General features: G+C 44.1%; 1 protein-coding gene across 1 annotated transcript in view; it reads left to right on the top strand.

Annotated features, from left to right (window-relative positions):
- The window catches only part of LOC144768327 (carnosine synthase 1-like), a 595,298-nt gene that overhangs the window by 231,342 nt on the left and 346,346 nt on the right, over positions 1 to 17,610 (top strand). Inside the window, exon 3 of the mRNA XM_078651907.1 lies at positions 3,522 to 3,994. Within this exon, the coding sequence (XP_078508033.1) occupies positions 3,522 to 3,994 (473 nt within the window). The remainder of the gene's footprint in view (positions 1 to 3,521; positions 3,995 to 17,610) is intronic.

Consider the following 17,610-nt stretch of genomic DNA (forward strand, 5'->3'; position numbering starts at 1 on the left):
GCACCCACTCTGTCTGACCACACCGCAACCTCGGAATCATCTTGGATGCGCACCTCACCATGAAACAACAGATCAACTCCATCTCCGCCGCCTGCTTTCACAACCTCCGCATGCTCCACAAGATTTTCCACTGGATCCCCATTTCAATCATAAAAATAGTAACCCTGGCCCTACTCTTCAACTGACTCAACTACGGAAACAGTCGCTACACCGAAACTACCAAACAACTCCTCAACCGCATCCAAACCATCCAGAATTCAGCAGCAAGACTCATCCTTGACCTTTCCAAAATATTCAGCATCACCCCTCACCTCAGGGCTCTCCACTCACTCCCCGTTCAGGAACGATACCTCTTCAAGCTCCACACTCACACCTACAAAGCCCGCAATGAAACTTGACCCACCTACCTCAACAACTGCCTGACTTCCCACCATCCAACAAAAGAGCTCTGCTCCTCCTCCCTCGCCTTAGCCCTGGTCCCGACCCTCTGTCGGAGCTGAAGCAGGGGCCGCTCCTTCTCCTTCCTTCCTGTCATATACTGAAATGGCCTCCCCTTCTTCCTATGCACGCCCCCCCCTGAGGGAATTTAGGAAGCGGCTAAAAACCTGGCTCTTCGACCTCCACCTCTCTCCGACTGGGGATCGCTAAACCCCACAGCACCAGCAGACGCTCCTGGGTTACAAGCCACACTATACAAGCCTCGATGATTGATTACTGAGTGAGCTGAGGATGTATTCTGGTACAGGAATGCTCTTTTCAGATAATAAGAGTACTTTGGGTGGCCTCATTGAAGAGTTTGTTAATGATGTTGTTGATAAAGGCTTTGTTATTGTTGCTGATTTGAAGATTGATGTTGGGATTTCCATTGATGGTGCTCCCATCATCGAGGTGGTGGGTATAAGGACCATTGTCAATCTGCTGTCGTCAGTGTGTCTTGCCGACTAATTTTTCGTCAACGGTGTTGCCAACAAAAGATCCGTCAATGGTAATTTTAATTTTTACTTGGATGAGTCGAGAGAGCGAGCCTTCAGAGATGGAGTGGGTGGTTCAGATTGCAATCTTAGTAGGAATGAAGAAGATTGTTTCCTTCAGGAAATTCCAGGACATCTGATGCAGAACCATGCTATCTAGGTGGTGTCACGCCTGTGGCCTTATGCCTTTTTCAGTTAGGTTTACCAGAAAATTCCCCTTGTGTGGAATATTTAGAAGAACGTTCTGCAGAACGGCCTCTTTTGTGGGCCTTTTTTAGGGGTTTTTGCCATACTTTCTCATTCTTCTCCTGATGATGGTACCTTCTTGGCCTTGATCTTTCTTTAGAAGCCACGGAAGTAATATACCTTTCCCGTCTTTCAGAGTCTTTGCAGAGTCTTTGCAGAGAAAGTGTGAGAGAACTTACGTTCCTTGGTCTTGTGTGGATATCTGAGCTCAGGTAAAACAGATGATAGTGGGAAAATAGCGGCCAAATGGTCATCTAGACTGGGAATAAATATAAACCCCATACAGATATCATCTTCGCTATGTCAAAAAAACCAGGTAGTCCAATCTGAGGCTACAGTTATATAGAATTACTCAGCTGTACTACACTCCTCAAAGAATATCAAGCTGGACATTAGGAAATCAATCAAATGATCGAACAAAATGCCCGAAATGTAATATGGAAGCAGCAGGCATTGAACATATGTTTTTCTCATGCCCAGAGCTAACTCTATTTTGGAAGGGAGTAACGGATGTTTTAACTAGGAAACAAATTATTACTCCATCACTTTCGGCACATTTGATCTTAAGATTCAAGATGTTCATAGCCAATATAAAGATTTAATAACTATAGTATATGCCTGTGCTAGGCTAGTCATAGCTAGATCCTGGATATCAAGGGATTCTCCGAAAGTGATTGAATGGTGGATTTTGATAAACGAAATAAATGTAATGGAACTCTCGTTAGCAAGACTTAGAGGTCCCAAGGCTTTGATAAAAAAGGAAAACATTTGGGTACTTTCTTTGAACTGTGAAAATCTCGGATATAAATGTTAGAAGAAACCAGCTTATATTTTTGTTCATATCTTCTAAACGTATACTTTTGAAACTCTATAAGGTTTTATTCCTCTGTCTCAGATATAATTTTTGTTAGTATATATTTGTTTAGCTTGTTTGTATTTGTTATACTATGTAAACTCAATGAAGATGTTCTCCTTGCAATAATAAAATTTGAAAAAGTGGTCTTGTGTCTGGGATGAAGAAAGCAAACACAACCTTTGTGGGGATCTTCAGATTGTAGTATTCATTTCCTACAGGAACCAGAGGAACTGAAGTAACCTTTTTTGGAGCATCTGTCGTATTTTCTGTCACACAAAATCATCAACAGGTGGGGAAGGTTGAATTGCTACACGTAGTCATCATATAGACTAAACATTGAAGACAAAACTTGCTCAGAGGAGAAAAACTGAGCAGAGCTCAAGTATACTACATTCACAAAATGTTTGGTAAGAAAGCTGAGGTATGGTGGCCCTGGAGGCAAGGGGTGCTGGTTCACATATCCTGACTGGTTGAAGTTTGGTTTCTTTTGAACCACGTACTTTCAAATATCACATTAAGACTCCTGGCTTGACGGCAGGGATGATTCAAGAATGCCACTCTATGAATGGTCCAATACTGGAGAATTATACAAAACGTAACAACAATCACACTCAAAGTATCCTTGAGGAACAGCGTCTAAAAAGTTAATTCTTCCACTGACTACCTTAAATCAACATCAGCCTGGAAGGTGAGGACTGTGTTGAGCTAAGATATATATTGCCAGAACCTCTTGAGTTGTCTGTAGATTTACACCCCTCAACACAATTTCTTAACCTAGCTTATTATAAATGGGTTAGCAGAAAGGTATTGAGGCAATACTGGAAGTAAGAAAAAACAATCTACTGCCATCTCTACAGGGGAGCATTTCACAGTCCCCTTCCCCACCGTTTGTAGAGTTAACCTAGGAAAGCAGTGACAGGGAACAATGTTCTAGCTATTTACAAAAAGGCAACATACTCTCATCTAGAAACTGTAATCATCTTTTAATCACTAATCGTTCCTCAATAACTGCCCTTTACTTCTTCTTTAATCTCTTCTTTTCTGTCCCTTAGATTTTCCTATCCTTGCTCTTCCAGTGTTGTCTATCCTCCCACCAACCTACCTCTTCTTACGGCATCTCTTCCTCTCCTTTCTATCCTTTCTTCCTCCCTTCTCTGCGCCATCTCCCCACGTTTTGCAACATTCATTCTCACTCAATTTCTTCATTCACTCCTACCCCATCTCACCAAAAGATTCTTGCCTCAAAATAGCCCCACCTCCTACCCATTGACAACACATTTTCCTCTCTTGTTCCTGTATCAAATTCTTCTCTTCTTTCCAACTCTAATATTCACCATTTGCCTATCTCTTCTGTTTTTTCGTTCCGCCCATCTCCAGTCCATATCTGTCTCTTAACCTTCGCCCCACCCATCCATTGCTCCCTTCTCTCCTTCTGTTTCCTTTCCTAGGTAGTATCCTGCTGTGTCTCTCCCCCAGCTGGCTTTATAAAATTCCATCAAAGATGAAACCAGGTGAAAACACTCTCCTTCTACAAAAAGCTGTAATGTTTGACCTCGGGGGACGAAGTTACTTGGACAACTTTGATCCGCCACGCCGCGTCACCTATTTTTATACCACCTCGTGGTCTTCCCATGAGGAGTGCCTGCCAGGGCTGGTGGCACTGATGTCTGACCTGGAATGTCCTACAGGTGGATCTGAATCACTGTCTCAGCTCCTGCACAACAAACTTGTGACACGCCTGCTCCTGGACAATGTCGGTGTTGTGGTGCCACCCACACTGGCCTTTACATACAAACAAGCACATACAGCAAGCAGCCACGTGTTCACGGTGGAGGTCAGCCAGAAGGAGGGGGAGGAGAACCTGCTTCAGGAGGAGATCCAGAACTTTCTGCAGTCTCAAGGCATGCACAGTGTCCGGCAGGTAAGTCACAAAGTTCACAAAGCTTTGCGTTTCTCTGGGTGTCTCATTTGCTAAATATGTTTTTTTTCTCTCTCTGTCAGTCTTTTCATCAGACTGTCCTTTCCATCCCATTTATTTTACCCTCACACGCGTGAATGTGAAGAATTGTATTTCTATATGTTCTTTATGTAGTTTAAGGTCTAGATTCCGGACTAACCACAATCCACTGTGTAAATTATTATGCATTTTCTTTTCTCTGTACCTCACTACATCCCTTCCCTAGGATCTGCACTCTTGACATACTCAAAGCATTTGCACTTTTAAACCCAGAGGTTGCCGATTGTGCTATGTAAAGGGTTTATACTAGATAAATACACCCCACCCCAAAAAATCAACAGATGACATGCCCAGCATTCCGTTAATGAGCACTTACTTCGAAGGTATATAACACAGAGAATGCACTTTATAAAGGAATTCTTAAAGACATACAGGCCAATGATGGAGAGGATGTGGTGTGCTACCATCCTACATGCAATTAAAGGGAGGACCAACAACTGAAAGTTTTTTTTTCTTGAATATAAACTCTGCCATATTGGCCACTCTTCCTATAACAATAATACAGAACCACAGTTAATTCTGTTTACGACACAGAACAAACAACACAACTTCAAACTAATACAAAAACATAACAACAATACAAGTTAACAATACAATTAAACAGCACAATGAACACAAACTACAACATAACACAGTTCAAAACAACACCAAAACACACACAATACAAAAACAAAAGATAACAATACATCACAGAATATAGTATACAAGATAATAAATAACATATTATCACAGAGTCATAGTTCGCTCCTACATCCAACTCACCTCAAGACATCCCATCACCAGACGATTACTCCATTATCCAGAAAGATAGATTGATTAACAATAGAGCAGGTTTAACCATAATTCACAAAAGCTTTGGTTTTGTTTGGAATCAGCCTCATTCCAATTTTCCTCTTCCAAACTTCTATTGATCTCTTTCTACCCAAACCACAATATGATCTAGTGTTTCCACATCATATACCGCCCAAGATACAACCGATTTTCTCGGACCATCTTGAATATTTCATCTTAAATATGCCCTCACACTATGCCAATCACATTTATTTAAGCAATTTCACCATTACTTTACTATTTCACTATACTAATTTACCTCCAACACGGTATGGGTTCCAGAGTAGCGTGCTACTTGCCGAAAAAGCACTTCAACACCCAATCAGGGGTAGCAAGAGCTACATAAATGCAAACCTTTTCCCTTCTCTATCCTTCCACTATCCTTCTCAATCCAAATAACTGACTAACATATCCACCACTCAAATTACTTTCATATTTTCATTGTAATAATTCACCACTAATCCTTTATGGGTTCTGGAGTAGGGTGCTACTCGCCGAAAAAGCGCTTTGACGCCTTATCAGGTGTAGTAAATGCTATATAAATGTAATTACAATACAATACGATGCCTGAAAAAACTGAAAATGACAATCTTGCCAGGAAACTGTAAGTTCGTGATAACTTCGCACAGTTATTTAACTTCCTAATGCAAAAGAGAATAATGCCTGATCTTTGCACAGGTGAAATCAAACAAATTCAACAAAGTCCTTGATTATCTCATTATCCATTAGGCGAATTACCAGACCATTTTATTCTCAACATCCACAACAATCCTTCTATTAAAAACTCAACCACATTCCATCAAGACGTGGAAAAGACACTTAAAAAACATTCACTTAAGTATCTTGACAGAAAGGCTGCAAGTGATCACAAAGGAAGCAAAAGTGATTACAAAAACTGATGTACTCACTATCCACTACCAACATCAACAATAAACTAGCTCCACTTACTCTCAAAAACAAGCATTGGCAAAGCCAATAGGTCTGGCAATGCAAGCCGTATTGGGGTTGTCAATGTTATTGTCTTTTAGCCATGTGCGTCTATTTAGCTGTATTAACTGGAAGGCTTTGCCCAACCTTCTGAGATGCCTTTAGGGATAGCAGCCACGCTAAATCTCATGTTGTTTGGAGGATATGCGATGTGGTGCGGAGGCCTGAAGACAGTCCCTGAGTTCAGGTTAGTCATTCACTGTTTTCGTAGCCCCAGGTGGTGGCAGAGAAGCAGGATTGGAGGTTAGAATAGTAGAGATCTGTTTGTCCAGTCATCAGTTCAGGAGGTTGAGCACTGCACACACAAGGTGAACTCAGTAAAGGCAGCAAGTAACAACTGCTGGCTCTGCTGTACAAATACCTGAGGTCCTCGAACACAGGGACAGGAAAGGAAGCTTAGGGACTGCAGAAAGTGGCACACCACACAAGGATGTATGGCCTGGGTGACTGGCACTGGTAAACTACCCTTCGGAACTTGCTGTGGGAACGAGTCTGGTCAGATTAAGTCTGCCCTGTGAAAATTCAGCATGCCAACAGAGACCCAATTCACCGAGTTTACAGTGGTCCGGTCACAAAGGAGATGTGACCTAATGCCAAATCAACCGATTCTGGAACTGAAGAACCAGATTTGAGCCACTGGTTAACTCAACATCCTGTGATTATTGGCACATCAGTTAATCGGCCCATGCCTACAAAAATTCATCTGATTTCATGTAATTTAATCGGGTACTCATGTAAAGAGCTATAATGTCATGCCAAAAAAACCCAAAAAGTTAAGACTGGACCGCGTGTTTGCGCCAAGCACGTGCACAGTGTGAGTGGACATGAGGACAGTGAGCAGTCCAACTCTAAAGCTTACATTTCCCTTTTCAAAGTACGGCAGCACAGCAGGCACTGGGTCACCACAATGATGGACGGAGGGGACAAAAGGGTGGGGGGTAGACTGGTCAAGTAGCAATGGGGAGTTTGGGCACAGAACAGGCACTTACTGAAAACAGCGGCTGACATTTAATCTCAGTCTTTGAATGCTCAGCAAATGTGACAATAAGAACATGATTTAAAGCGATGTTTACAACAGCGCTCGGAGCAAGTGAAAACATGGGCACTCCTGACAAGCGCTCTTAAACAAAGAAAAAAGACGTTCCTAAAAGGGTAATTAAATGGGAGCAGTGGATGGATGGTAGGAATTGGTCCATGATTTTGGGGAGGGCTAAACACAGGAAGAGGCATGACGTATGCATTCCATGGAGAAATGTGGAGAAAGAATAGAAGATTGATGATGTAGCCAGGAAATGAAATGCCTATGGGCGAGCTGAAGCCCACAAATTATATACAACATGTCTCTTTCGAGATACAGCCAAGATCTAAAAAGAACTGAAAGACAGCTTAAACCCTGGGAAAACAATGAACTAAATGTCAGTAGGAGAGAAATCAAGAAGATAATATAAATAGGAGGATTTCAACATAAGAAACTTGCCTATGCCCAAATCCCTTTTCCAAACCATTAAATTAAGCACTAACCAAATTAACCATTGATTATATGTCAAAAGACAAATCTGAGGAGATAGTAAAATTCTTCACAATGAAAATCCAGAACATACATACAGAATTAGGCCAAAGACTCCTCCTCCCCTCCATATTCAAAATACATGTAAGCAATTGGTCTTCCTTCCTCCAACCTTTAAGTATGGAAAACCACCATTATACCCCTTCTATTGACTAATGAATCAAGGCATTGGCAGAACTATCAAGCTCTTCTACTCAAGACAGTAAATATGTCACTGAGGGGGAAGCACCTTCCCAAATGTGCTTAAATCAGGACAAGTAACACAATTGCTAAGGAAGTAGAACAAAGATCTTGAATGTTTTTTTAATCTGAGACCAGTGTCAAGCTGTGGCTGAGGATGTAGATCCTTCGAGTATCCCCACCATCCTGAGTCTCTCTGAAGGAATTGAGAACTTGACTACCTTACCAAAGCAAGTTGGGGAAACAGGGAAGGAAAAGAGAAGTCACAGGAGCACTTGCTGTGGTGATGCACTGTTAGGAATACCTGGCATAAACTGTTAGAGGTCTGATGTCAAGCTGTGATCTCATGCAGAGAGTGGGGGGGTTCTAAATGAATAAAGGAGTAAGCCAACAGGTTAATGTACAAGTTTTACTGACCATGAGTTGGTGCAGAGAGGAGTTACTCATTGGCATCTAGAGTAGCTTATGCTGATCGAGGGCCCTATTGGTAGCAACAAGAACAGACATTGACCGGTTTACCACCCTGAATCCAGAGAGAGCCAAATACCTGAAGCCTCAATCACTGCAACAGAAGAACAGTAGGACAAACAAAATATATATCTACAATAACTCGAGAAGGAAACCAGAAAGGGCAAATAACACCAAAGGTGAAGGAGCCCCTGTTAGAAATATTGCTGGTGAACTCAATCTTTGGATATGTAAACCCTCAAAAATCAGCAGCCTAAATAACTGTCCTCAACAGATGATCAATGAACATACAACCAAGATAAAACTCATACAGTCACACAGTGCTCACTCATAAATGTAAAGATACTTGAATGAACTAGACTCCTTAAGTATATCAATCACTCTTTCCTAGCCAGATCTCTTGGGTTCTCACTTGACAGCTCTCTAAACGTCACCAGTCACCAAAAAAATCTAACAAAAGTGGCAGTGCACCATTTGCACCTTCGTAAACAAGCATTGGCATAGCCAATAGGTCTCGCCTTTGGGGCCTTATAAGTATTTAGTTATGCAGCACAATATCCTTGGTGCAACAACATTAACTGTTACATGGCTAAACACTTATAAGGTCCCAAAGGTGAGACCTATTAGCAATGCCAATGCTTGTTTTTGCTATTTCGGATAGCTCGTTTCCCTGCCGCGGTTACAAGCATACGAAACAACCTTGTGTTTTCAAAGAAGGTGTCAGAAGCATGCGAGCAAGTATGATTTTTAGCTTGGCGGTTTCGGAGTGTGGATCACTACAGAGAAGGGGATTTCTACTTGCCTAATCCACACTGTAGTGAATGGGTTCGGCTGAATCATTAGCAACAACACCCGATTCCGCAGTGTGAGTCAGCGTCCGCTTCAAAGGTCTGTCCCACCTCGTGGAGCCTCAAGGGAGGTGAAGGAATGGCAGGTGACACATCACCAACTCCCTCAGGACTTCTCCTTGATGACGTGGTGCCTCCAAGCACAGGGTATCCTGCCTGCCACCTATACATGCAGAAGTATTTCAGAGAGCCGGCTTTTTTCCATACTCCACAGCGACAACAGCTCCTCTGCAAGTGCAGATCATACCCTCCTTTCAGCTAAAAAACCACACTTCTATTCTTTGCTTAAACATTGGAATTGGTAGGGAGGACTTTGGGCGGTGCAATACAGCAAATATGGGAATTTTTGCATTGCACTCCAGGACTCCTCTCGCCATAGCTTGCCTTGCACTGGTAATGAATGAGCTCAACTTACATAGTGTTCACAGCCTTCATAAAGTTGGAGTTTGTGTACTTATTGGTACTGAAGCGTTTTCAGCCGATGACACCACAGCCACGCACATATAGCTCTTGTTGTCCACAATGTCTATTTGAATACCTCGGTGAAAAGCGAACTCGCTTCTAAAAAAATACAAGATTTGCACTGCTGCAACATCATAATAGTTCTTAAGTAAAACCCCCTAGGAGCGTTCAGCTCCAAAAACCAATGACCATGCCTACGATGAAAGCGTATATCCCCTGAATGAAATTGATACCAGCAATACACAGCAAAGCAATGCCATGTTCAAATGAACCAAAAAAATCATCAAGAAACTTCGAATGAAAAAATTTAATTAATAAAGGCAAACAAGATCAACATCAAGTAATACAAATATATCACACAATTAACAACTGAAAAGCTGCAGTTCACAAAAATTTAAATATAAGTATGGGCAGGTTTCAGTGCTGTTTAACGAAATGGCATTTAACTAATGGAAGAATAGACGACATTTTTATGGATCCGCTCTGCAGAATAATCAACTCTTCTTTCTCAACTGGGACTGTTCCGGCCTCCTGGAAACAGGCATGGGTCTCCCTTATCCTGAAAAAACCGGCACTGGATCCCACCAAACCAGAGAATTTCAGACCTATATCCCTCCTTCCTTGGGTAGCCAAAATCGCACATGTTAACAACGTGCTAACTCAGTTTGTGAATTCCAATAACATTTTGGATCCCTCTCAGAATGGGTTCCGTCCGGGCCATAGCACGGAAACGGCCCTTCTGGCCACAACTGAGCATCTGCGGTCTATCATGGATGCTGGTCAAAGTGCGGCGCTGTTCTTGTTAGACCTCCGCGCCGCCTTTGACACGGTATCCCACGGTATACTACTTCAGCGGCTTAAGGAGGCAGGGATAGGGGGCCTGGCCCTGGAATGGTTACGTTCCTTCTTGGCCAATAGATCTTTTCGAGGTTCTGGTCCCCCTTTTTCCTCCCAGATCCACTTTATCGATCAGGGGGTTCCCCAGGGTTCGGCCTTGAGCCCATCGCTCTTCAATCTTTACGTCCAGCCTCTGGCTGCGGTGGCCAAGCAATGGGACCTTACTATAGTCTCCTACGCTGACGACACGCAGCTTGTTATCACCTTGGCTGAAGGTTCCTCCCCTTCTGCTTCTAGATTTAAAGAAAGTATGACTGCGGTAGCAGAATGGATGGCGGCCAACTGCCTGCAATTAAATGCTGGAAAAACAGAGATTCCGTTGGTGGGGAAAAACGTCAAATTGTGGAACGAGCAGTGGTGGCCTACTGCCCTGGGGGCAATACCAACGCCCAAGAGAGTGGTAAAAAATCTCAGAGTCCTGATGGACTCGTTTCTCACTTTTCAAGCTCATACAAAGCAACTCGCCGCCATGTGCTTTGGCATTCTGCGAGACCTTTGACCCATTTTGAAGTACTTTGATCCACCAATACGACAACTGATCGTTCAGGCTACTATCCTATCTCGCCTGGACTATGCGAGCTCCCTTCTTCTGGGGGCAATGAAGGCGGAAATACTCAGAATGCAGCGTGTCCAAAATGCGGCGGCCAGAGCTCTGTTGGTTCTTCCGCATTTTTGCTCTGCCACTAGCACTATCCGGAGACTGCATTGGCTTCCCGCTGAGATGCGTATTCACTTTAAGACTCTTTGTCTATCTTTTAAGATCTTGAAATCCTCGAGCCCTACCCTGTTGGGCAACATGCTTAACCTCTACGTTCCATCTCATCCACTCCGCTCTGCCGAGCAACATCTGGCGGTTGTGCCTAGAGTTAGGTTTTCCCGGGCGGGTGGACGTTCTTTTGGCTACCTCGCGCCTAAGCTTTGGAATTCCCTGCCCGCACATATTCGTGCTATTGACTGCCTACTTGTTTTTAGGAAAGCTATCAAGACCTTTCGCTTCCCTTTATTATAGTCGGTTATAGGTTCTATCGTTACTGTTCAGTCTGGTATTTGCTGTCTGTGCCCTCTTCGTGGCCAGCGCCGGGGCGCCCCTTCGCTGGGGCAGCTGTGCACTTTATAAAACTGTTAACATAACATAACATTTAATTACAAGCATTGTATTAACTTCCATCTAGGCAGAGAGTCAGACAACTCAAATATTGCTCTTGTTGTGTACCTCACTCTGGGTGCCTCATTGAAATACACTGTGTTATCACCCATCTAAAATTCTGTTATTTGGAATTATATTTTAATTTACCACAAATTCCGATACTGAAGGAGGTGGGGACGGTAGTTTGAAGGTAAGTGGGTGTTTTACTTCATGCCACAGCGTTTGTCCCAGGAACTTCAAATGGTGCAAGTGAAGTGTAGTTGTATTAGTCTCTGGTAAACTGTGCCTCAGCGTCACACAATTACTATACTAGTAAACAAATAAACATTGGCTATATGCAAAGATGAGAAAATATTTTGACAAGATTTACTCTAAAAATATATTTTTTTACTTAGTCAAATCTTTTTTCTTAATGTAATATTTCCTACCTAGGGTGCAAAAACACATTCTCTGCATCTGCGATTTAATGTTTGCACAATACATTTCTTTAGGATGTTGAGCAAGTCTTTGAACAGTAAACGTAACTAACAAGGTTACATTCAAAGACAGACACAAAAGCAGAAAAAATGGCAATGTGGAATGCGTGTCTGTGACGGCACGAAATAAACAAGTGTGAGGGGTGGGGGGAGTGCGGCCAAGAGCAGCGACTGGAGCAGGCAGATTAGCAATCTGGAAGGCGTGTCCGTGACTACGGCGGGTGAGGGCAGCAACACGCAGCTTGTACCTTGCGGGAGCAAGCCCGATAATTGCTAACAAATGGCGCCGCTGCTGCTCCCGCAAGGGAAACGCCAAACGTGCACAAGCTTGGTGAGCTGACTGGAGAACAAACAGAGTGCTCAGGGGGTGAGGTGTTGGCCTGAGATGGTGGTTTGTTGCCACATACAGTGACGTGAATTTGGGGTATGGACTCCGTGAGAAGCACCTATTGACAGCTTTGTAGCTCCAGGGTTTGCAACATTTGATAATAGTCTTCAGCTGTGAATTTACACGGGGTGAGATTTAAAATTTCTTCGGCGCATGCAGAGATGAATACATTAGACAAATGGTGGTGCTTGACGATTTGAAATTGTCTGCGAGTTACAGAATTCCTGTTATGAAGAAACTGAACTTTAGTGCTAAAGTTACTAAATAAAAGGATTTAACACCATTTTAGAGGTCCAGCATCAAAGAAGAACTAGTTGTGACTGAGAACCTACATTCGGAAGAGGTCATGAGAACCTGCGCCCTGGATTAAACTGTAAAATAACATAATAGTCCTTTTCGTGTTACGGTGGAAGGCAAAATAAAAACTTCAAAAAATGGCCCAATTAAATAATTAGCCACCAGGGGAGCTCTTGGACGCTCGGTATCACGTACAGGTTCTCCTTTGAAGCTGGAAAGAAACACTACCCTAATCACGGTTGGTTTCCCACATGGCTCACTACATGGTTCACTAGTGCTGCAGACTGGGCCCTGCGATCTCCATACTTTAAAACCCGTTTTTCATGGGCTGAAGAGCAAAGTAAAGGAAATTAAACCTGAGTCCTTTACCTCTTGGTGCTGTGGAAACGGCATTTTTTGTTCTCTCCGTTTCATGAAAAGTCATGAATCTGTTACATTTAAAGACTGTGTCTGAGAGGTGTTTGGAGCTGCTACCGGCTGCGGGCATCAATAGTTTCTCAGGCCTTGGCACTCTGTCACTATTAGGAGGCATGGGTAACAGCACTTAAATACCTCCTACCATCTCTTTAATGAGCCAGAGTGAAGAAACATTAGGATGTCAACTGCTCTCTTCACTCTGCCACACATTGTAGACAAACAGGGCTTCATTATGTGCTGTCAGGGCCTTGGACTCAGATCATGAAAAGTAGCGTGGAACTGTGAAGACATACAAAAAAAATATGTATTGTTATTGGTGAAAAGGTGACAATTATACAGGTCGCTGCCTCCGCAGATGGACCCCGATGTCTTTCCATTGCTTGGCGACTCTATCCAGAATGCATGGCTCCTCTTTGTTTACTACTTGTGTCTGTATGTGTGTGGGTTTGTGTGGCTCAGGTGTTGCACGGATGTGTTTTGTCTGCGCCCAGGCACCGGTCGGATGATTGTCTAGCCGAAAAGATTCTGGGGACGTTTAAAAAGCTACAGACGTGGGTGTGTACATTTTAAATCTTAAGGTTATTCTCGAACAGTGAGCACATTTAATAAACATACGGGAGTTGTAGGTGATAGCTTAAGTTAAATTAAGGAACTTTAACGTTTATACCACAGTAATGTTTTCCTTTGAAGCTGTTTTTCCCTTAAAGGCGCGCCACCCCACACACATTCGGAGGATATGGCAGGCTGCCGGCAGCAGGAGGAGGGGCGAGAGGAGGGGTCTGCGCGATTCCCTCGTGGGAGCGAGGGGCAAGGCGCGATAATTGCTTCCATATGGCACCAGCTGCTGGCTCCCGCAAGAAAATAGCCAGACATGTACGCATTGCCATTGGAAGCAATGCAACGCGTGCACGTTTTTGCAGGGAAAGCTGTGCCCATGACATAAGGTCCCTTTCCTATGCAGCGCATGCGCGCTACGTAGGCCGAGACCTAAAATAATTCCATTCCACCAGATGACTTCAGACCCACAGTAGAAGCACTGGTTATGGTATTTGTGAAGCGCACACAAACGAATATTGGTTTCATGGTGCTCCACATTAATAAACTAACTGTTAATAAGATTAATGATTAATGATTATTGAGTTACGAGCTTGCGTTATTGAGATGATCAGTAGGTCATAAAAAGATGCAATTACATTTCGGAAAAGAAGTAATGGGGATAGAAAAAAATATCCCCAAATGTTTTGTTCCGAACTTTAGAGATCTGCAATTAAAAACGTTTTTAAGATCATAACCATGGTAACATTTACCAGGAGAATTATTTAGCCATAAAGTCAGTGCACTTAGTATAGATAGTTCTGTGAGCAAAGGTTATGGTTTGTGAGCCAGTGAAGATTATTTCCGTCATGCATGACTGATTATTTTTGTATTCCACAAAGTAAATGCAGATGTTGAAACAATCGTGCTTTAGGGGCTACTAACAGGATGGAATTGCTGTGGTCCCGAATCCTACAAAAAAGGGTTAAAAAAAGACATAAAGTCTCAGGGTAGGTAAATTAGGTGCAAATTCACAGAGGATGAGAATCTGCAGTAACATTATATTTAAAATGCAGTCTATGCTACGGTAAAAATTCAGGGCCCATTGGGGCAACACACAGATGATTTTTGGGGCGAGGGTCCATGGACCCCTCCACAAGTTTATAAGGGGCCCCAGGAAACATATTTGAATGAAAGGGATGGGGGCCATGCTGCCCTCCTCCCAGAGCCTCTAAGAGGTGCTGGGGACCCCATTCCTTGGGGTCAAAATGCACTAAGAGGGGTGTGCATACCCCCCACCCCAAGCCTTACAAGACCTCAGAGACCCCATGCCTGGGGGCTGGCACTTTTACTGTGTCACAGGGTGTCCACCGCAGGACAGAGTAGTTTCCCTGCCCACACTGATCCCATCTCGAGAGAGGATTTTGAAATCTCCCGCCAGGTAGGAGCAAATATATCTTCCCTGCCTGCAGTAGTATAGGAGGGGAAGGCATGTCTATCTCAAAGCCAGCGGGAGATTTAAAAATGCTCCAATTTGGTGGGAGCAGACTTCAGTTTCCAAAGGGAAACAGAAGAGATTTTGCTCCTGTCTAGAGGAAGCAAGTATAAATAGCTGCTTTCCCCAGACCAGATCAATGCCAGCTCCCTCACTATGCGGAGAGACGGATTGGGAGACGGTGGCCCTGCCGCTTCCCCCACGCATCCCCCAACTTTAGGTTTTAGGTTTTCGGGTGCACTGGGTGAGCACCAGGACACCCAACTTTTTCACTGTGGATGGGGCCCAAAAGGACCCAAAAGGGCCCAAAAGCGTCGGGAGGAAGGCCGCACACCACCGCCGCATAAATTATGGCCTACTAAAGCTCAGGGAGGGGGGCCATGCAGTCCCCGTCCTCTTTATAATTGAATGTGGCCTTGGGAGAATGGGTTCCAGGGTCTAATAAGGCTTATGGAGGGGGGTCAAATGGCCCCTCCATCTTTAAGTATGGATTTTGGCCCTTGGGATGGGTTCCACAGGGCCTAATAAGGCAATGGAGGGAGTACTTGTGACCCCCTCCCCTTTAAAATGACCTGTGGTCCCGGGGAATGGAGTCCCCAAGGCCTAATAATGCCATGTGGCCCCAGGGAATGGGGTTCCCAGGGCCTTTTTAAGGCTTGGGGAGGGGGACTCATAGACCCCCTCCCTTTTTATTATAAATTCAAGTCCCAGGGATGGAGTCCTTGGGGCCTAATAAAGCTCAGTGAGATGGGCCACGCAGACCCATCCTCTTTATAAATAAATGTGGCCCTAGAATTATTGAATAACAAATGTCAGGAGAGGGCGAGAGCAATATGATCCCTGAGTAATTCCCTGCTACGCCGCCCACGCCTCGGGACCTCTCGGCCATCCGCTATGCAGCCTGACCTCGTGACCACACAGAGAGTCCAGTCCTGGCCGGCGCCATCACTGACCATTACCTGCTACTACCGGCGCTCCGGTGGCTTTCTTTCTTTCAGGATTAAAGAACCTCGAACGCTGCGGAAGCCTCGTGTGAAAGTGCCCGCTCCGAGCTAGCTGAAAACTGCATTTCGGAATATCTGGGGCGTGTTCTTTAAAGTCCGTGATCCCAGGCTTTGCTTGCCCGGCTTTGCCGCATTGTTTGGTCTTTTATACGACTGGCTTGCCTCACTTGCCTTCGCTCCTAAACGCCGGACTGGTCAGACAGGGCCCCCGGACCCACACTCTATTGGATAAATCTACTTCCAAAACGAATTTTGAAGCCCTAATCTCTTCCTCTCAGCGTGACATCAAACTGACTCGCACTGTTAGAACTATCCAGGATCAAAATATCTGGGGTCCTGTGCTCACTGTGCCCACCGATCTAGACAAACTTAAGAAATCTAAATTCACAATGGCACACAAATCCTGGCTCCCCCGATAGGGATAGCATTTTTTCTCGGTTTCAGATAGGTCAAACTCTTCTGTAGAAGCAAGCTCTGCATCTGCCAGCAATAGCGATATCTCTGAATCTAACTATAGCACTGCTTCAAAAGGACGGAGAAACACAGTTCGGAAACACAAAATGCCAGGCATCAAAGGGTAAAGAAAAGAGACTCAAGAAAAGGGATCATCTCAAGTGGAATTAATCTGGGACTCAGCTCTACATTCTCCCAGACTGATGATTCCAGGAAGTCGAACTCTGTCTCACAAGCTGTAATCGAGCACTGTGTAGAACCAACCTTAGCCGCTATCTTAGCATCCATTAGACAATTCCAGGAGGAAGCCTGAGCTGATAATTATTAAGCAAAGAGTGCCGCTAAAAAGTTGCAGGGGAGCATTCAAAAGCTTAATAAGACCTGCACAGATGTCTGCAAGAGAATGGCGATGGTAGAAGCTCGAACTGAAAGTCTCGAAACAGACGCTGCGCTGCTTGAGAGTCAATGCTCCTCCCAGAACGAATAACTGTCAGACGTGTTATGGAAACTGGAAGATCAAGAAAATAGACAACGAAGAAATAACATTCGCCTTCTTGGGATCCCTGAAGGGGTTGAGGGGGAAGACCCCCGGCGCTACATCATCAAGACCCTAAAGGGGGCATTCCTGGATCTGAGTGGTGTTGGGAACATGAAATTCAACAAGCTCATCGCTTTTCCCTTTCAATGAAAAAGCAATCTGGCATCTCTACTGAGCACGTGGCCTTCCTGTTTTTTGGGGGAATTTCCTCTTAAGACAGTTAATTTTTGATCAAGAAAGGCAACACTCCCAGAAATCTTTCGACGGGGTTTCCTTCTTCGCCAAACCATATTTTTGTCACTTCACCGTGGTGCGAAGGTGGCAACTCTGTGAGCTGAGCACCCCCTTCCAGCAGCTGGGGGGGCGCAGGTTTTCCTTATGAACCCCGCTAAACTGAAGATCATTTTTAATGGGACTTCACGATTTTTCATGTCAGAGATTAAAGCGCAAGAATATTTGTCGGAACTTAAAGCAAAAAAAGTGTTAAAATAACTACAATTGATAATGTGACCGGGCCAATTGAACTTCTAT

The sequence above is a fragment of the Lissotriton helveticus genome, chromosome 1_1, assembly GCF_964261635.1.
Source record: "Lissotriton helveticus chromosome 1_1, aLisHel1.1, whole genome shotgun sequence".
Taxonomy (NCBI): domain Eukaryota; kingdom Metazoa; phylum Chordata; class Amphibia; order Caudata; family Salamandridae; genus Lissotriton; species Lissotriton helveticus.